General features: G+C 31.0%; 1 protein-coding gene across 3 annotated transcripts in view; it reads left to right on the top strand.

The window, feature by feature from the left end:
* Nucleotides 1-438: 438 nt before the first annotated feature.
* abo (de-etiolated protein 1 abo) overlaps nt 439-17,531 on the top strand; it is a 39,813-nt gene continuing 22,720 nt past the window's right edge. For all 3 annotated transcript variants that reach the window (XM_075382158.1, XM_075382160.1, XM_075382161.1), the window contains exons 1-2: nt 439-1,969; nt 11,309-11,458. In XM_075382158.1, coding sequence (XP_075238273.1) covers nt 998-1,969; nt 11,309-11,458 — 1,122 coding nt within the window. In that variant the 5' untranslated portion in view covers nt 439-997. The remainder of the gene's footprint in view (nt 1,970-11,308; nt 11,459-17,531) is intronic.

Genomic DNA, 17,531 nt, shown 5'->3' on the forward strand with positions numbered 1-17,531 from the left:
GATGAGCCCAAACGGGCGCAACGTACAACATAATGGCCTCGCAAACACCTTTGTAAAGAATCTGCATGGTACGGAAATTCAACCCCCAATCGGGATGGACTACTCTACGGACGCCGTAGAGTACGGCGTCCGTACTCCACCTGGAGTACGCGCCACATACTGCACCTGCAGTATGTGGCGAAGAAAGCACAACTGCCTTCTTCGCCACATTCTGCAGGTGCTCCTTGAAGAGAAGCCTCTCATCAAGGATAACACCCAGATACTTCTGAAGAGTGACATACCTAATTTCACATTAAAATTACATGTTTTTAATTTCAAAAATTGAATATAGATTTTTAAAATATACTGCTGTATACAATTTATTCTTTGCACATTAATCTTGTTAATTTTGTTATGGTTCTTATGTTGGTCACAGTGGAAACTTTAAAAACTAGGAAGGATGGTTTTGTGTTTTGTTAGGTTATGATTGTTGACAGTACGTTGGATGGGTGTTGTTTTGAGTTTTATCATGGAGTTTATTGTTGATTTGTTTTTTTTTAAGTTGACCGATCATATTTTTATATTATTTTTAAAAAGATTCATTTGTTTGTGTAGGATTATGGTACAATTTACTTAGTTATGTATTTGTAAAAAACGAAAATCGGATGTGGATGTGTAGTGTATTAGTCTAATGATTTTTTAAAAATTATTAAAACTGATTATATAGGTAAAATGAGAGATATGTGGCTCTATCGAAAACATTTCTTTTATTGCAATTTTATTTTATTTATATTATGCATATCAAAGTTTTATTATGTGAACGATTAGATTGTGATACTGAAGGGTTGAGGATTATTAAATTCCTTTGATATTTTTTACAAATATTAGTGTGCCAACCTTGCGTATGAGCATCTATTTTTGTAGGTAATGATTGTCCTTGTAGAGCAAATAGAAAAACATTAAGTGGCCTGTAACTGATGTGGAACAGACTAGGCTACTTTATTATCATTTTATCACTATGTTGGTTAAAGACGGCATTAAAGAACGTGTAATACCTCCTCAGAATATTGTTAATCGCCTGATAAAACGGGAAACGTTTGGAGCTGTGAAACCCGGAACTCACTTTCATGTAGCCCGTTCCTTTCATTTGAATGTGTTTCCTAATTTTACTATTATTAATGTGGAGAAACCACCATGTTTTCTACGAAAATTTAGTCCAGATGGTCATTATTTTGTTGCATTTTCTTCAGATCAGACATCTTTAGAAATATATGAGTATCAAGGCTCTTCAGCTGCTGCTGACTTGATTCATAGTTGCAAAGGAGAATATATTGGTAATAAAAGTGATGAAGAGAGTGACTACATTCGTAATCAGGTATTTGGAAGGTTTTTTAAACCTAAGTGGATTGTAAATGTGGCTCAGAGTGGTGAGCAATTAAACAGAGAGTGTAGTTTGTTTACAGATGATGGACGTTATGTGATTGTTGGATCTGCTGCATATATACCAGAAGATTTAAGGCCTCATTTTTATGAAATTTACACAAACAATGAAGCAGTGACACCAAATCCAAGATCACCTTTGGAAGATTATTCATTGTATATTGTTGATCTTCATTGTGGAAAGTTGTGTGACACAAGAGAATTTAAGGTGGATAAAATATTTCTTTCTCACAATCAGGGTATTTATTTGTATCGAGATACTTTAGCAGTTCTTTCAGTACAACATCAGACTATCCATGTGTTTCATATAATTGATGGAATATTTGTAGATGTTAGAAAGATAGGAAGATTTTGCTTTGAAGATGATGATTTTCTTATTTCTAATGTGATTCCTACTGCTGGTAGTAGCTCATACCGACCATTTAGAGAAGAGACAATTAATTCTTTAAAACATCGTTTATTAGTTTTCCTATATAAAAGAGCAAAACACATATCAGATAGTTCTGGAGATCCTCTTGAGCTTCGAAAGTTCTGCCAGTATTTTGATCAAGTAAGTATTTATGTTTCTGTTGCATTACATAATAGAAATAGTTACTTTTAATTTATTTTAATAACTTATTAATTATATTATTAAAATATCTTGTTAATCGTAAGAATGTGTGTTTTTTAAATGTAACCTCTGATGTGTTTATTTTGTAATATTTACTCACTTTTAATGTACATCATTATGATTATTAATTACTTTGTTATATATTGTTGTATTAATTACTTTATATTAGTATTTGTTGAAGTTAATGTTATTTACATATATTCTTTGCAAAATAATACTTTATTTTAATCATATTATGAAAATAATCTTAGCTGTAATCACTTTCACCATTTTTTTTTTTTTTTTGGTTTATGAACCTAAAGGAAGGCACTCTTAATATAGAAATGATTAATATGATGTGATGCATTTAATTGGGTTTGAAAAGTTTTCCAGAAGCTGTCTCTTCTCTTGTTTATTCATTGCCATAAATACTTTTATATTTATTATGATTATTCAGTAGTTGCTGTTTGGTTTTGTCAATTATTAGTTTGCTACATATTAAATGCCTGTTAGTTCATCATTACGATTGGTTAGAACATATCACAACATGACTTGAAAGAACGCACACAAATTCAAAGAAAGAGTGCATTCAAATTCAGGAAAAGAATTTGAATTTGGTATTATGATTTAATATGATTAAATCATGTAGGTGTATACAGAAATTATGCTCAAAAAGTAAATAAATAAAAAAAAATAATGAATTAATAAAGTACCCAACTGGATTGATCTAGTGGTTAAATTCATCGCAATTCAGCTGATTTTGAAGTCAAGAGTTCTAAGATTCAAATCCTAGTAAAGGCAGTTACATTTATATGAATTTGAATACTAGATCATGGATACCAGTATTCTTTCGTGGTTGGGTTTTCAATTAACCACACATTTCAGGAATGGTCAACCTGAGACTGAACAAGATTACACCTCTGTTACATTGATACATATCATCCTTTGAAGTAATGCCTTATGGTGATTCCAGGAGCCAAACAGAAAAAGAGAGAGGCCTAACAAAAAACTGACACCCAAAATTTATAACACGGTGTATAATGGAAATATTTATTTATTTAGCGTATGGCACTAAAATATAACACCAATTACAGTCAAAATTATAAACAAAGATTTAACAAACTAATATATGCTATCGATTCTAGAGTCGCCATCACAAAATCTTAGGATTCCCTTCATAAGCTGACCTAGGGCAAACTTCTGTGATGTGTCTGATAGTTTGATTTTCACTACACTCACAAAGGGACATCGGTGTTATACCCCGTTTATATGTCTTACGTGGCAAGTCAAAACCTGGCGGCCTTTGAGTGGGATTTGGTTATTCTGCTTTGTGGTCCATTCTCAACGCCAGGCGTCAGTTAGGTCAAATCCGTCGTCCTCTGTGGCAGCAGTAGCTGTTTTGATAGGTGGCTTTCTAGACCGAAGGTGACCATGACTGGCATTCTCAATGTCCTTATGTATTCGCAGGTTTTCGAATTTCCATAATCTTCTTGTACTCTCTTACAAGAGCATTCATACGGCGCAGGTTCGGGGGTGGTATGTGGTTCAATACCGGGAGCCATTCTACAGGAGTAGACCTGATAACCTCGGCAATCATTCTCATAGTGTCATTAAGTTGAGCATCAATTCTATAAACATAAGGGCTGTTGAGCCACACTGGCGCACAATATTCAGCAGCTGAGAAGACCAGGCTGAAGAGCCGATGTGCGCAAAGTGGAAGCCGATGCTCCCCACATCGTTCCACAGAGCTTATGTATGATGTTGTTTCTCGCTCTCAATTTCCCTGCAGTTTTCATTAGGTGCTCCTTAAATGAAAGCATTCTATCAAGTGTCACGTCTAGTTATTTCGGTGTCTTATTGTGAAAGAGCCACGTATCCTCAAATAGAATTTTAAGCTCCCTATTAGCAAACTTGTTACTCAGATGGAAGCATGATACCTCTGTTTTACTAGCATTCGGTTGGAGGCGCCATCTTCGAAAGTACCTCCCCAGTTTCTCCAGGTCAGCCATCAGGACCTCCTCTGACTCTTGAGGAGGTCAAACAATCTAGGTCTAACAATAAAATGATTTACATTTTATTGTTAGCACCCAGTCATTGACGTAGCCATGCTTCTTAGACCTTGTCTCTGGCTTGTCTGCAACATAGAGGCGGAAGTACTTACCCTTGTGGCAGGCTATTCTTGAGTTTCCTCAGTGAGCTTATATGGGATCCGATGATAACTTGGAACATTCTGTCATTCAACATGTTATTAAGGAGGCGAGGTGTTAGTTTGCATGGGATTACACGGAGGACCTTACAAATCATGCCTTCTCTCCAGACAGTGTCATAAGCAGCTGATAAATCAACGAACGCAGCAGAGGTTTTAAGATTTCTTTGGAACCCCGCTTCAATGTACGTTGTGAGCGAGAGAACCTGGTCGGTGCAACTTCGTTTTGGCCTAAAGCCTGCTTGTTCAATTTCATATAACATCATATATCCTCTGACAGATTTATCTGTCAGACAGATAAACAGACAGATTTATCTGTCAGACAGATAAACAGACAGATTTATCTGTCAGACAGATAAATCTGTCAGAGGATATATGATGTTATATGTCTGATGTTATATAAATCTGTCAGAGGAACAGATTACACCTCTGTTACATTGATACATATCATCCTTTGAAGTAATACCTTATGGTGATTTTGGAGGCCAAACAGAAAAAGAGAGAGGCCTAACAAAAAACTGACACCCAAAATTTATAATAAAGAAAATTATAACATAGTATATAATGCAAATAAATACATTATGAAACATCTAAATGTGCCATGTTTTTGCCCATGATCATTGGCGATGAAAATTATTTTAAAACATAAACTTTATAACAAAATAAACCAAATTTTATAATAAGAATTAAATGTTATTGTAACATTTGGTTTGCTTTGTCAATATAAACTTTTTTTTTCAAACTGGCCTGTAGAGGACCACACAAATATCATTTTAACTCCTTCTATTCTGATTTTTTCCTCTCGCCTCCAGAATTCTTTCACTATGCTGTGTTTTTCTGTCCAGCATATGTGCTCTCTTTTCTTTTTTGCATTCACAAGAACCTCTATTCTGTAGATTTTATTTCTTTTGACAATTTTTTATTTAAATATTTGCTTTATTTAGATCTTTCTTTACTTGTTTTATGTATGGAGATGAAATTTTATATGAAATTTATCACAAATTTTTTTTAGTCTATCTGAATCCGTTCGAATTATATGCCCTACAAATTTTAGTCTTCTTTTCCAGATTGTTGTTTTGTAAATGTTCAAAAGTTTTAGCATTTGTTCTATAATTTTGTAAATTTCTTGACTTCATTCTATATCCATTTTTAATTTTTCTTGCGTCATGGATTTTTCTTAATTTTCCTTTCAGTTTTTAAAAGTGATTCTAGATTTGTTATATTGGAGGTTTCTGCCCCATAGAGGATTACTGAGTTCAATACTATATTATGCCTCAGTTTTGTATTTATGGATAAATTTTTCATGTACATATTTTTAGTTAAAAATTTCAATCTCAAAAAATATTTTTCTGCTTTCAAACACTATCTAATTCGAACCATTTAAGGTTATTATTTTGCTAAATATTTAAATTTATCTGTATATTTAATTTTTCCAAATTTGGGTTCTATACATTTCTTTTTGTGTTTAGAATTTGTCATGATTTCTGTTTTAGAAAAGGAAATTTGTAAATTCACTTTTTCAGCAATTATTTTCAAATCCTCAACTTGAGAAATTATTTCATTTCTGAATTCGCCAGTAAAACCAAATCATCTGCAAAACTAAACAGTTTATTGTTATTTTTCCTTTTCCTGCCCTGATTCCAAAAGCAGATTTGTTGACATTCCAAAATGTTTTTGTTATTTTATCTAATACTAGGTTAAAGAGTATAGGGGAAAGACTATCACCGTGTCTCAGACCTGTTGTCATTTTGAAAGAATTGCTGATTTCCCTTAAAAATTTTATTTTTGAGAATGTGTTTGTTAGAGTGTTTTATTAAATTTATAGTTTTCTGATCGTCTCCATATTCTGTCATTCATTGTTTCAATAAGAGTTTCCCTGTCTACAGAATCATAGGCTTTTTGAAAATCAACAAATGTTATGATCATTGGTTTTGATCTTAACATCTGGTTTTTAATGATTAATTTCAAACATATAATCTGTTCTGACCCACCCCTTCTGAAGCCTCCTTGAAACTCGCCTAACTTTGGATCAACTTGAATTTCTAACCTGTTTAATAGTAGTTCAGAGAACATTTTTAATATCACTGGTAAGCTGGAGATTCCTCTGTAATTATTCTCATCTTTTTTATGATTCTTTTTGTGAAGAGGATGGAAAATTGCTGCAGTTCTACAATCTTCAGGGTTCTTTTCTTCCTGCCAAATTTTTCCAAAAAGTTCTACTGTTTCTGAAAGAAACTCTTCATTGGCTAATTTCCACTATTTCACTGTTATTCTGGCTTCGCTAGCATCTTTATTATTTTTTAAAGATTTTACAGTTTCATTTCTTCCAAATTTGGTGGTATGAAATTTTCATTTTAAGGTGTTTTATAATCAACATTTAACTTATTTTTGGGGTTTTGCAGTTTAATAAATTTATTAAATATTCTGTTGGGATTTCTTAATTCTCTTTATTATTTGTGGCTTGAGGTCTGTCTTTTCTTTTAAAGTATAAGTTTGATGGGTTGTAGTTAGTGATTTTACTTTAAAACATTTTGTAAAGATTTCAAGTATTACTCTTTTTAAAATCTTAATTTAATTTTTCTATTTGTTCTTTATGAAATTTCCTTCTTTCTTCTCTGAGAATTTTATGTGTTGTTTTTCTTAGTTTCTTCAAAATTTGAAGGTTACTCTCATCTTTTTTAGGATTCCAGTTCTTCCATGCTAGAGATCTTTTTTCTATAACCAATTCACATTTAAAATTCCTCTTATTTTTGTATTGTAATGGGCCGATTTCCCTAGCTGTTTCTATTAAACTGTCTTGAATTTCTTTGCAGTTTTGGGGTTTATCTGCTAGGATCTTATTCTGGAATTCCTTTTTATTCGTTTGTAGGATTTTGTAGTCAAATTTTGGGATTTTAACTTAAGGTTTTTGCTTTAAAGCTGGAATAAAATTCATTTTAATTTGAAATAAATAGTGATCTGATGTTTTACATTAAATGATTTTCTAACTTTTACATTCTAAATTCCATTATAGCAGTTTTTGGAGATCGCCACATGATCTGACTGAAATTCTCCCACGTACATTGGAGAAACCCACGTTTTCTTTTTATTAGGTTTAACTTTAAAATTGATTGACATTATTTTGAGGTTAAAATGTTGAAAACTCCCAGTAGAATTTTAATAGTATTTTTAGGAATTTTGATTATTTCATTCTCTAGAGTATCCCAGGATTCCCCTACCTTTTCTGGGTCTTTTTTATTGGATCAGAGACATTAGTAAAGTGTATTTTGTATTTACAGATTTTAAAGTTAAAAGAGACAGTCAGGAATTTATAGATTTGAATCTGTTATGGAGTTTTAAAATTTGGAATCTACTTTGAAAGCAGTTCCTAAATGTGGCTTGCTCGTACTATTTTTCTACCACATTTCCCTTTGTAGATTCAGAAACTATTTGATTCAAATAATTCTTTGTTTGAAAATTTGGTTTCATATTATGCTAAGATTGAAATATTATCTTTTTTTGATTCAGTAGTTAATTGTCCAACTTGGATTAAAGAATTTATAATGAAAGTGTAAAAAAAAGTATTTTCTTTCGTTTTTTAAATTAGAGTTTTTCTTGTGATGCTCCAACTCATCACTTTCACTTAACTTCAAACACCCAGGCACTTTGGAATCTGATTGCCCGATTTTGTCTTCATGATAATTTATTATGTGAGAAGTCATTTCTATGATATAAATTTTTGTGTGGTTGGACAGTGCCCAACATTATACTACTATAATTGTGAGCCCTAGAGGGTTTCATTTTAGTTCACTTAATCCTAGCCTTTATTGGATAAGCTATCCAGCCACACCATCATGGAGACTTGCATCTTCATTGTGATATTTTAGAGACTAAATAGTATGGAAAAAGGATATTCATGAAGATGCTGAAACCAAAAGCAGCCAGTATAAACATTTATATTATTAAGAAATTTAAAACCTATTTATAAATAATGAAATGTGATACATGTGATAATGAAATGTGATAGAAATACATTTATGTAGGTAAAACCAGTAGATAATTTAAAATAAAATGTGTTTGGAGCAGGTAAGGACATAAAAAAAAGAAATTGTTGAACTGCATAATATCTTTTAAAATACAAACATAGTATGGTTGACAGTTTACATCTTTAAATAACAGAGAACAATATGGAAATAAATAGTAATGTACTTAAGTTGAGCAATAGAAAAATATTGTATCTATAAATTTTAAAACATACACTAATCAATGTACTCACTAATAATTCATTATTAATGAAGATTACTAATAATTAAGTATTATAAAAATTACTGTACTAGCTGCACTAACTTTAATAAATAACCTACTGTTAAGTATTACATATTGTTACATTGAAGATTCTGATGACGTAATATGGTAGTTTTAAAAGATGAGTTACTACTGTTAATTTGTGGCGCTTGTAATTTTTAAAAAGCTACAGTGTAATTGCAAACATACCTCCAAATTTTATATTGCAAAGAAAAAGAGTGAATTATAAACATCAGAATATCTTTCTTTTTATTTTAATGTTGAAGACCAAAATTTAAGGAAAGAAGTAACTTTTTAATATTTATTCTTCTGATGTAAAATTAAATGGCTATTCAACATGGCCCCTAGTTATTCAAGAATGAAGTTTCTGAATTATAAATCGTAAGGTAATTTTTTAGTTTATGTAATCAAGTGGTTGTTTGGCAGTGTTGTATGTTGTCCAGTCAATTTTGTGTTATTACTAGCTTCTGTGGTCTTATTTGTAATGCGAGATGCTCTTTTTTTTAAGAACCTTAAAATATTTCAGCAGACTTACTGTAATATAACAAGACCAGTATAATGGATAACATTAATAGGTGTTTCTTATGAAGATTGGGATGAGAAGAATTGTTAGTGAATGTCTATTAGTAATCTTTACTAATTTTTTTCCTTTCTATTTTAAGTCACTAATATCAGTGTTAGCATTTGAAAGATGAATTTAGTCTATAAACCATGGCAGTTTAAACCCCTACTTTTTATCCTGAAAATTGTATTTTTTTTTACTTACTTTACTTTTAAAGTATAATAATTTTTAATCTATAATTAGATTATTATTATTGATTGAACTGTCATCTTTTCCCATTGGGATGTTTTGCTTTATGAAATACACACAAGCCAAGCATTTTTTTATTTTATTTGGTGTCAAACCCCCTCCCCCGTTTTAAATCATTAATATTAATACTATCGCATGTCCGCGGCTTGATCAGGATATTGAGAGATTAACAATTGAAAATGTTTATATATATTTACAATTTATTAATCTAAGAACACAAGTAAAATAAGACAAATCAATAATAATAATAATTATGACAATATTAATTATAATCACAACAATAATAATAAATGTCAATAATAATAAACAATGATTGCATACCAAACAGAATTTAAAGTTAGGTCAGATTTTATTTACAGGTAGTTAAATATTAAAAACCAGAATTCAGTTCCATTGACAAAAGATATTATCATAACCAGTAATATTTACACCTTTAACAACAGATATTGTATTACTACAAAGATAAAATTAGTCTAAAGTTCTTTTCCTGCAAATACCTTACCTTCTCACAAATAAAATCACCCTATAGTTTATGAATGAATTGAATACTTTATCCCTTTCACTACTTGACTATCAGTAACTCAACTAAACCACCTACTGCATTCACGCATTGCCTACACTGGATTGCTTTTGACGTCACATCGAACACACTATTCAACACTACACATTGACAGATAAAACATCATCTTGCAATCACATCGAACACATATGCTTACACTCACTTCTTCAAAAACTGCTTATTGAAGCAGTTCAATAACTGCTTATTAAATATAACTCAGTTATAAGCAGTTTTATGGAGTATTTATATGCCTATCCTCTTGATCTGCAGAACCAGACCAAGTTGAAGTGTGAAAATGATCATCCAAATCCTTACATTTTCCCATGAATTCCTACTCTGGTCTGGTGATTCTTCTCATAAAACAACATCTGTTGTAGGTGTGTCGGTGGCAGTATTACAAAGAGCGATTGTTAAATGTACCTGTTTGCCATAGAGAAATGATTCTCTTTAGTCCATTTACACCCCTTCTGGATTCCTTCCATTATTATTTTATACTTCTTTCTTCTTAATTGGCTGGAATCCATTACTCAGGTCCATTATACTGGTCTTGTTATATTACAGTAAGTCTGCTGAAATATTTTAAGGTTCTTAAAAAATTATTTATGCTTGATTTTAGCAATCAACCAATTCAGAAAGCAAGAAATCAGGAATTGCATTGAGCATTTTTTATCTTTCTCATAAATAGATAAATCTTCAGTAATTTCTGTCATTAAAAATTCTGGTTAAGATACTTCTACTACTAAATAAAATAAATGCAGGATTTGGGTACTGTTACTATCATTGACTTTTAAAGTAGTGGATCAGGTTTGATGTTCAGTATAAGTAGTTGGAGTTTAAAATACAAAAGTTGATGACATGTCTCCTATATACTTAATGCATATTTTAAATTGTCTGATGTCTAACAATAGAGGAAATACTAGTTATCAGCGAGTTGTCAGAGAGTGATGTCAACAGCAAAGGTAAGGAGGTGAAGCATTGCAGCTTGAGTGAAGCATTGTCCATCTTCCTGATTGCAGTTACGTCCATCTACTACCCTAGTGCATCTGTCTGATCTTTGTTTTAAATGAGTTTTTACTTTATCTCTTTTTTGGCACTATATTTCTATCATCCCAGAAACATCAGTTAGACTAGGCATTTTTTTACACATTACAAAACTGATTTCTTATAATTAAAAAGGAAAAAAAGAACAAAGTTTAGGATAGCTGTAATTGAGTAAAGACATGATAATTAATTAGTAGGAAGAGTAAATAAATATTGTTTTAAAGAATGTATGTTTATTATGTTTATAAAGGTATTTCTACAAAATTAAAGTAGCATTTTGTCATTCTTATTAATGAGTTCTTTAAGAGGCTATTGGTATGTATTTGTAACATTTTTTAAAATTAAATTTTCATTTTTTACATTTTTATCTAACTAAACTGTTATGGTTTTTTCATTCAGATGAAAAGTTTAAGAATGTGGAAAATGCAATTACTGGATGAAACACATTTGCTTGTGAAGTATGCTTGTGAGGATGTTGTTACATTGAAGGCTACTGAACCTAATTCACAGCCATCATTTTTTGTTGTTTACAATATGCTAACTGCTCAGGTATGTTATTTTAATTTTAGTCAAACTTGGCTGCTTTTAGATCTAAATTTTAGTGATTGAATATAATAAAAAATGTTTGTTAATGTGTGTTTTATTTCAAATGATTTCTGTTATGTTCACTAATAATAAAAATGTAGATTTACTGCAAACTGTTTTGAGATATCCTATTTTTGCATCACAGATACTATTAAAATAATACATCAGTTTTGTTACTCCTTCAGTGAATGCATTGATTATTGAGTGTTATCATATTATATAATAGAGTTGTTCTTTGTTTTTCAACTTTTACATTGAAAAACATAAGTAATTAATTACTTATCCAGTAATTAATTACTGGACTTATGATAAACATACTGAAAGTATATTTATAGTTTATGTGTGCCAGGTGCGGTGCCATAACGTAAGCTGTAGGCAATCTGACATGGATTACTAGGTACTCATGGATTGAGGTGTAGCCAATCTCAAGTATAACAAGCTTCTTTTGCCTTGCTTAATACATAAATTTCAGAGTTAAATGATTTCATGTTGCCTGCCTATTCATTGAGTCTAATGTTATTTGAATACCACCATGCCAAGCCCTCAGAAACAAGGTGATATTCAGCCCACTAATGACATCTGATTTCAATAGAGACTAGTTATAAAATGAACAAGATTACTCTCAGACAGCAACTCTGATTTTGTACCAAATGTAACTCAGATGCTTACATACAGTGCAGTCAAAAGAAGACTGGCATGTAGTGCAAAACAAAAAAAAATTCTCTTTTGTGTGAGAAACAATGGATTATATACTTTGCCACCATCTATAGAGGACATATTAGTATGAGTAATATTAATTGATAATAATATGTTAGAAGGAATGTTAGAAGTTTAAAAAAGGTTGGAAGGTTAGAAAATTTAAAAAGGGAAATGGATAGGATGAATGTAGATGTAGTAGGAATTAGTGAGGTTTGGTGGGAAGAGGAAGGCGACTATTGGTTAGGTGATTTTAGAATAATTAACTCAGCTTCAAATAATGGGCAGGCAGGAGTAGGTTTCATAATGAACAAGAAGATAGGGAAGAGAGTAGAGTATTTCAAAATGCATAGCGATAGAATCATTGTAATAAGGATAAAATCAAAACCTAATCCGACAACGATTGTTAATGTCTATATGCCTACAAGCGCCCATGATGATGAGGAGGTGGAGTGTGTATATAAAGAAATTGATGAAGCAATTAAACATGTAAAAGGAGATGAAAATTTAATAATAGTTGGAGATTGGAATGCAAGCATTGGAAAAGACAAGGAAGGAAATGCAGTGGGTGAATACAGGCTGGGCAAAAGGAATGAAATAGGGGACCAATTTAAAGAGTTTTGCACAAAGTATAATTTAGTAATTACCAACACCCAGTTTAAAAATCATAATAGAAGAATATTCACTTGGAAAAAGTCAGGCGATACTGCAAGGTATCAGATAGATTATATCATGGTTAAGCAAAGATTTAGAAATCAACTCGTTGATTGCAAAACTTACCCTGGAGCAGACATTGATAGCGACCATAATTTGGTGATAATGAAATGTAGATTGGGGTTTAAAAACCTGAAGAAAAGGTGTGAGATGAATCGGTGGAATTTAGAGAAGCTTGAGGAAGAGGAGGTAAAAAAGATTTTTGAGGAGGACATCGCAAGAGGTCTGAGTAAAAAAGATAAGGTAGAAAATGTAGAAGAAGAATGGGAGAATGTTAAAAAGGAAATTCTTAATCAGCAGAAGTGAACTTAGGTGGAACAAAAAGAACTGGTAGAAAATCTTAGGTTTCAGACGATATATTGCAGCTGAGGATGAACGTAGAAAATATAAGAATGCTAGTGATGAAGAAAGGAACTATCGACAATTAAGAAATACTATAAACAGAAAGTTTAAGGAAAATTTTGGGGTACATAAATTAAAATCTAATAATGTGTTAAACAAAGATGGTACACCGATTTATAATATGAAAGGTAAAGTCGATAGGTGGGTGGAATATATTGAAGAGTTATACAGAGGAAATGAATTAGAAAATGGTGTTATAGAGAAAGAAGAGGAAGTTGAAGAGGATGAAATGGGAGAAACAATACTGAGATTTGAATTTAAGAGAGCATTAAAAGATTTGAATGGCAGAAAAGCTCCTGGAATGGACGGAATACCTGTAGAATTACTGCGCAGTGCAGGTGAGGAAGCGATTGATAGCTTACACAAACTGGTGTGTATTATTTATGAAAAAGGGGAAGTTCCGTCAGACTTCAAAAAAAGTATTATAGTCATGATACAAAAGAAAGCAGGGGCAGATAAATGTGAAGAATACAGAACAATAAGTTTAACTAGTCATGCATCAAAAATCTTAACTAGAATTCTATACAGAAGAATTGAGAGGAGAGTGGAAGAAGTGTTAGGAGAAGATCAATTTGGTTTCAGGAAAAGTATAGGGACAAGGGAAGCAATTTTAGGCCTCAGATTAATAGTAGAAGGAAGGTTAAAGAAAAACAAACCATCATAATTGGCATTTATAGACCTAGAAAAGGCATTCAATAATGTAGACTGGAATAAAATGTTCAGCATTTTAAAAAAGTTAGGGTTCAAATACAGCGATAGAAGAACAATTGCTAACATTTACAGGAATCAAACAGTAACAGTAATAATTGAAGAACATAAGAAAGAAGCCGTAATAAGAAAGGGAGTCTGACAAGGATGTTCCCTATCCCCGTTACTTTTTAATCTTTACATGGAACTAGCAGTTAATGATGTTAAAGAACATTTTAGATTCAGTGTAACAGTACAAGGTGAAAAGATAAAGATGCTACGATTTGCTGATGATATAGTAATTCTTGCAGAGTAAAAAGGATTTATAACAAACAATGAATGGCATGGATGAAGTCCTACACAAGTAATACCGCATGAAAATAAACAAGAACAAAACAAAAGTAATGAAATGTAGTAGAAATAACAAAGATGGACCACTGAATGTGAAAATAGGAAGAGAAAAGATTATGGAGGTAGAAGAATTTTGTTATTTGGGAAGTAGAATTATTAAAGATGGCCGAAGCAGGAGCGATATAAAATGCCAAATAGCACAGGCAAAATGAGCCTTCAGTCAGAAATATAATGTGTTTACATCAGAAATTAATTTAAATGTCAGGAAAAGATTTTTGAAAGTGTACGTTTGGAGTATCGCTTTATATGGAAGTGAAACTTGGACAATTGGAGTATCTGTGAAGAAATTATTAGAAGCTTTTGAAATGTGGTGCTATAGGAGAATGTTAAAAATCAGATGGGTGGATAAAGTGACAAATGAAGAGTGTTGCAGCAAATAGATGAAGAAAGAAGCATTTGGATAAATATAGCTAAACGAAGAGACAGACTTATAGGCCACATATTAAGACATCCTGGAATAGTCGCTTTAATATTGGAAGAACAGGTAGAAGGAAAAAAATTGTGTAGGCAGGCCACGTTTGGAATATGTAAAACAAATTGTTAGGGATGTAGGATGTAGGGGGTATACCAAAATGAAACGACCAGCACTGGATAGGGAATCTTGGAGAACTGCATCAAACCAGTCAAATGACTGAAGACAAAAAAAAAATAATATTGCAAATTATTTAATATATAATAATAATAAATAATATTTGTGAACAATGAATTTGTATTTTATGTATGGTGTTACTTTTCGTGTCTTTGAATAATGAGCAACTTTATAGAATCACAATGTTAATTATTCTATTAAAATCCTTTATTTACAGTTTTAGTTTTAGTTAGTTAAGAAAACAGATGACAACTGTAAACGGTTAACTTTTAAATAGTGAGTTCACATATGTTTATATTGGTGATTATTTTTTCTAATTGAAGTTTTTAAATTAAAAATATTTTTTTAATTTTGTCATAATTTTAATAAAAATAGTTAAACTACTAGTTTTATAAATTACTGTATTATTTACAATAATACACTGACCCAGTTTATTGTGTCTATCCCGTTGTCAAGCAGCTATGATTTTTTTATATACACAGCTTGTTTATGTTTTTTCAGCTTTCATTATTATTGATAAATCATTTCTGAAGTTTGTTTACATACCGTTGATATCATATATTCCTGCATTGAAGATGATATTTCATCACGATTTCTATAAAAAGGAAATGTTAGATAAATTTTATTCACTTTTTCTAAATTCAATAACCTTTGACAGAATTTTGAAATAATAGTAACCTTTCTAAGTTTTAACGAAAACATCTGAAATTTTAATAAAAGTTCTAGCTAACAACTTGATTAAATATTTGAATTAACCAGCTGGTTACAAATGCAAAAACATCTGACTTTGACAAAGTAGCTCAGGCTTAGCAGAAGTAACAGTGAGCTATTGGTGTCCTGAATTTTTGAATAGAACTGCAAGCTATTGCTGAACATCTTTCTAGTGGATTTAAGTGTAAAGTTTTAAGGTGATTAGTGTCATATTTTATTCACAGGAATAGTTAACCAAAACATGAATTTTAAGTGATGAAAATATTTTATTGGTTTTAAGAAAACTTAACGAGTTATTAATGAATTGTAACCATGTTGAATGTAGAGTGCTGAAAATTAATGCCAAAGAATCTATGAGTTTTCTGCTTTATTTTGTGCTGATTCTGATGCGTTATATATAGTAAAATCTGTTGTAATTGAAAATAAGAAAGTGTGTGTTAAAAAGTATTTTAACACTCATGAAGTATAAAGTATTATGACCTTTGTATTATTTACAAAAGTTACGCAGATGTGTGATTTTTTTTTGTGAAGTTTTCAGTTCATTGTTATGTACAAATTTTGTTGCATCTGATAAGCATTTTTTTTGGGGAAAAAAAAATTTTAGTGGAACAAGTTAGATCTTTACTACTGGATATTTTTCCAGTATATCTAAGATTTTACCAATTAATTATAGAAAAGTTTTTTATACTTCCTACTACATCACCTAATTCCTAATACATATAAATTGGAAGTGTATGTCCATGTGTGTTTGTATGTGTGCGGGTATATGCACTCACTGCATGTTATGTATGAAAAAGCTTTAAAATTATTATTTTTTCAAGTGAAGTGAAATTCAATGAGTGTATTTAAAGAGATGTAATTGAATTTAAAGATCATTATATTAAAAAATTCCTTGTTCCACTGAGCAATTGTTAACAAAATGAGCAATTGTTAGGATAAAATGTTAATATTGTTTCTACTGTTATAAAAATGTAAAAGGTGTTATAAAATAAAAATATTCTATTTGTAGACTGTTATAGCAAAATTAGGATTATAAGACCTGGGATTTTTTAACTTTGTTTAATGTTATAAATTTATCTGTATCACATCCTGACTGTTATAAAAAGCCATAAAAGAACTAAAAGTCTATCATTTCTTTTGCCCATGAGTGCCTCCCAGTTAGGTTAGGTGTGTTAACAACTCCCAGAAAAACAGGTTTAAAAGATATAGAAACTTTTGCACTGTAGGGTCTTACATTCTGGAATAATTGAAATCATAGTAGCATTACTACAAGAATTGAACTAAAACTGGTTAAAATTTTTCAGTCAGTGCAAAGTGATGAAAAATTTAACAAAAGACATCATAACAGAGTAAATCATGGGCCTTTGGAATAGTCAGTCTTATGAAAAAAGAGGTAGGAATCTTCTTCTTTATATTAAGGATGGCAAATTGGTGTAGTGTTTAATGTCCAGATCAGCCAGTCATGAATTTGATGCCTTGCAATCTATCTAACTTTTTTACAATATCGACTTAAACCATCTAGGTTTAAGATTTTAATAAACATTTTTATAAATAGCTATTTTAATGTAATCTTGTCTTCTTGTTTATGTAAATTATAATCCAGTGTAATTTTTTTTTATGCATGCTAATATGTTTATTAAATGCTGCTGTGTAGAAATTGCTTCCCTATAATTTATTTGTGTCTCTAATTTGTCTTTTAATATTAAAACTACACTCAAAAATATTTGTCTGAAATAGTTCTTTCTATAAACTCATAAAAATTCACTTTTATCATTGACTGCGTAGGTTGTACTTGTAACCCTCATAACCCTCATTGTCTGAATTTGC

Source organism: Lycorma delicatula, chromosome 1 (genome assembly GCF_047948215.1).
Source record: "Lycorma delicatula isolate Av1 chromosome 1, ASM4794821v1, whole genome shotgun sequence".
NCBI lineage: Eukaryota > Metazoa > Arthropoda > Insecta > Hemiptera > Fulgoridae > Lycorma > Lycorma delicatula.